At 62.4% G+C, this 3,435-nt stretch overlaps 1 protein-coding gene across 1 annotated transcript; it reads left to right on the top strand.

Moving 5' to 3' along the window:
* Positions 1-1,186: 1,186 nt before the first annotated feature.
* Positions 1,187-3,204, top strand: LOC130599632 (alpha-actinin-4-like; the record flags this gene model as incomplete). The annotated part of the gene is made up of 3 exons (XM_057410257.1): positions 1,187-1,276; positions 2,032-2,119; positions 3,126-3,204. Coding segments are annotated over exons 1-3 (231 nt in total), but the record flags the coding sequence as incomplete, so codon positions are not given.
* Positions 3,205-3,435: the final 231 nt, after the last annotated feature.

Raw genomic sequence — 3,435 nt, 5'->3', positions numbered from 1 at the left:
CCCCCACGATCCCAGTGGAGCCGTTGCCCCCCCCCCCCAGATCTGATCCCTTCCCAACCTGGCTCCCTTGGGATCCCCCAGGCTCCGGGAATTCCCATGGGATGTGGGGGCTCTGGCGTCCTCCCCCCCCATCTCCTGCAGCATTCCCATGGCATTCCCATTGAGTGCCCCCCCCTCCCATCGGCCTCCTGCATGGATCCCCCCAGCCCCATGCCATTGGATCCCTTCCTCCCCATCCCATCGGATCCCTTCCTCCCATCCCATCGGATCCCTTCCTCCCATCCCATCGGATCCCTTCCTCCCCATCCCATTGGATCCCTTCCTCCCATCCCATCGGATCCCTTCCTCCCCATCCCATCGGATCCCTTCCTCCCATCCCATTGATCCCTTCCTCCCATCCCATCGGATCCCTTCCTCCCCATCCCATCGGAACCCTTCCTCCCATCCCATTGGATCCCTTCCTCCCATCCCATCGGATCCCTTCCTCCCATCCCATCGGATCCCTTCCTCCCATCCCATCGGATCCCTTCCTCCCATCCCATCGGATCCCTTCCTCCCATCCCATCGGATCCCTTCCTCCCCATCCCATTGGATCCCTTCCTCCCATCCCATCGGATCCCTTCCTCCCATCCCATCGGATCCCTTCCTCCCATCCCAAAGGCTCCCTTCCTCCCCATCCCATTGGATCCCTTCCTCCCATCCCATCGGATCCCTTCCTCCCCATCCCATCGGATCCCTTCCTCCCATCCCATTGGATCCCTTCCTCCCATCCCATCGGATCCCTTCCTCCCCATCCCATCGGATCCCTTCCTCCCATCCCATTGGATCCCTTCCTCCCATCCCATCGGATCCCTTCCTCCCCATCCCATCGGATCCCTTCCTCCCATCCCATCGGATCCCTTCCTCCCATCCCATTGGATCCCTTCCTCCCCATCCCATTGGATCCCATTCCCAAAGCCCCTCCGGAGCTGCTCGGAGCCCTTCCAGCCCCTTCTCCCCCTGGCTCTGCCCCATGGGCTCCTGCCCCACGGGCTCTGTCCCACGGGCTCTGCCCCACGGGCTCTGCCCCACGGGCTCTGTCCCACGGGCTCTGCCCCACGGGCTCCTGCCCCATGGGCTCCTGCCCCCCTGGCTCTGCCCCCCTGGCTCTGCCCCACGGGCTCTGCCCCACGGCTGCTCCCTCCCGCAGAGATCGTCGACGGCAACGCCAAGATGACGCTGGGGATGATCTGGACCATCATCCTCCGCTTCGCCATCCAGGACATCTCCGTGGAGGGTGGCGATCCAATGGGATCGGGGGGCGGATCCAATGGGATGGGGGGCATCCACTGGGATGGGATGGGGGGATCCAGTGGGATCCAGTGGGATGGGATGGGGGGAATCCAGTGGGATGGGGGGTCCAATGGGATCAGGGGGATCCAATGGGATCCAATGGGATGGGGGTGTCCAATGGGATCCAATGGGATGGGGGGTGTCCAATGGGATCGGGGGGAGGGGGGGATGGGGATCCAGTGGGATCCAATGTGATGGGGGGGAGGATCCAATGGGATCCAATGGGATCGGGGGGAGGATCCAATGGGATGGGGGGGGGATCCACTGGGATGGGATGGGGGGATCCAATGGGATCCAGTGGGATGGGATGGGGGGGGAATCCAGTGGGATGGGGGCGGTCCAATCGGCTCAGGGGGGATCCAATGGGATCCAATGGGATGGGGGGGGTGTCCAATGGGATCCAATGGGATGGGGGGGGATCCAATGGGATAGGATGGGGGGATCCAATGGGATCCAGTGGGATGGGATGGGGGGGGGAATCCAGTGGGATGGGGGGGTCCAATGGGATCCAATGGGAGCCGGGGGGGGGGGGGGATCCAATGGGAGCTGGTGGGGGGGGATCCAATGGGATCCAATGGGAGCTGGGGGGGGATCCAATGGGAGCGGGGGGGGGGGGTCCAATGGTATCCAATGGGAGCTGGGGGGGGATCCAATGGGATCCAATGGGATGGGGGGGGGATCATGGGATGCCCCTTGCAGAGACCTCGGCCAAGGAGGGGCTGCTGCTCTGGTGCCAGCGGAAGACGGCTCCGTATAAAAACGTCAACGTCCAGAACTTCCATATCAGGTACTGGGATAACCGGGAATGGGGGGGGTGGTACTGGGGTAACCGGGAATGGGGGGAGTGGTACTGGGATAACTGGGAATGGGGGGAGTGGTACTGGGATAACTGGGAATGGGGGGGGTGGTACTGGGATAACTGGGAATGGGGGGAGTGGTACTGGGATAACTGGGAATGGGGGGGAAAGGGAGCTGGGATCCATGGAAGGGGATGGGTGGAATCCATGGGATCCATGGAAGGGGATGGATGGGATCCATGGAAGGGGATGGGTGGGATCCATGGAAGGGGGTGGGTGGGATCCATGGGATCCATGGAAGGGGGTGGGTGGGATCCATGGAAGGGGATGGGTGGGATCCATGGAAGGGGATGGGTGGGATCCATGGAAGGGGGTGGGTGGGATCCATGGGATCCATGGAAGGGGGTGGGTGGGATCCATGGAAGGGGATGGGTGGGATCCATGGGATCCATGGAAGGGGATGGGTGGGATCCATGGAAGGGGATGGGTGGGATCCATGGGATCCATGGAAGGGGATGGGTGGGATCCATGGAAGGGGATGGGTGGGATCCATGGGATCCATGGAAGGGGATGGGTGGGATCCATGGATGGGAGGAAGGGGATGGGTGGGATCCATGGGATCCATGGAAGGGGATGGGTGGGATCCATGGAAGGGGATGGGTGGGATCCATGGGATCCATGGAAGGGGATGGGTGGGTTCCATGGGATCCAGGGAAGGGGATGGGTGGGATCCATGGGATCCATGGAAGGGGATGGGTGGGATCCATGGAAGGGGATGGGTGGGTTCCATGGGATCCATGGAAGGGGATGGGTGGGATCCATGGGATCCATGGAAGGGGGTGGGTGGGATCCATGGAAGGGGATGGGTGGGATCCATGGAAGGGGATGGGTGGGATCCATGGGATCCATGGAAGGGGGTGGCCGGGCAGGGTCCCCCCCCAGGCCCCGTTCCCCCCAACCTGCCCCATTGCCGCCCCCCGTTCCATGGGGCCGCAGCTGGAAGGACGGGCTGGCCTTCAACGCGCTCATCCACCGGCACCGCCCGGAGCTCATCGAGTACGACAAGCTCCGCAAGGTGGGAATGTCACATCCCCCCATTGGGAATGTCGACCCCAACCATTGGGAATGTCACATCCCCCCATTGGGAATGTCGACCCCAACCATTGGGAATGTCACATCCCCCCATTGGGAATGTCAACCCCAACCATTGGGAATGTCGACCCCAACCATTGGGAATGTCACATCCCCCCATTGGGAATGTCACATCCCCAACCATTGGGAATGTCATTGGGAATGTCGGGAATGT

The sequence above is a fragment of the Pezoporus wallicus genome, unplaced genomic scaffold (genome assembly GCF_028554395.1).
Source record: "Pezoporus wallicus isolate ANWC-B61680 ecotype Strahan unplaced genomic scaffold, APGP_CSIRO_Pwel_v1 contig_10299, whole genome shotgun sequence".
In the NCBI taxonomy this organism is placed as follows: domain Eukaryota; kingdom Metazoa; phylum Chordata; class Aves; order Psittaciformes; family Psittacidae; genus Pezoporus; species Pezoporus wallicus.
Note: the sequence above shows the minus strand (reverse complement) of the source record. Positions and strands in the feature narration are given on the sequence as shown.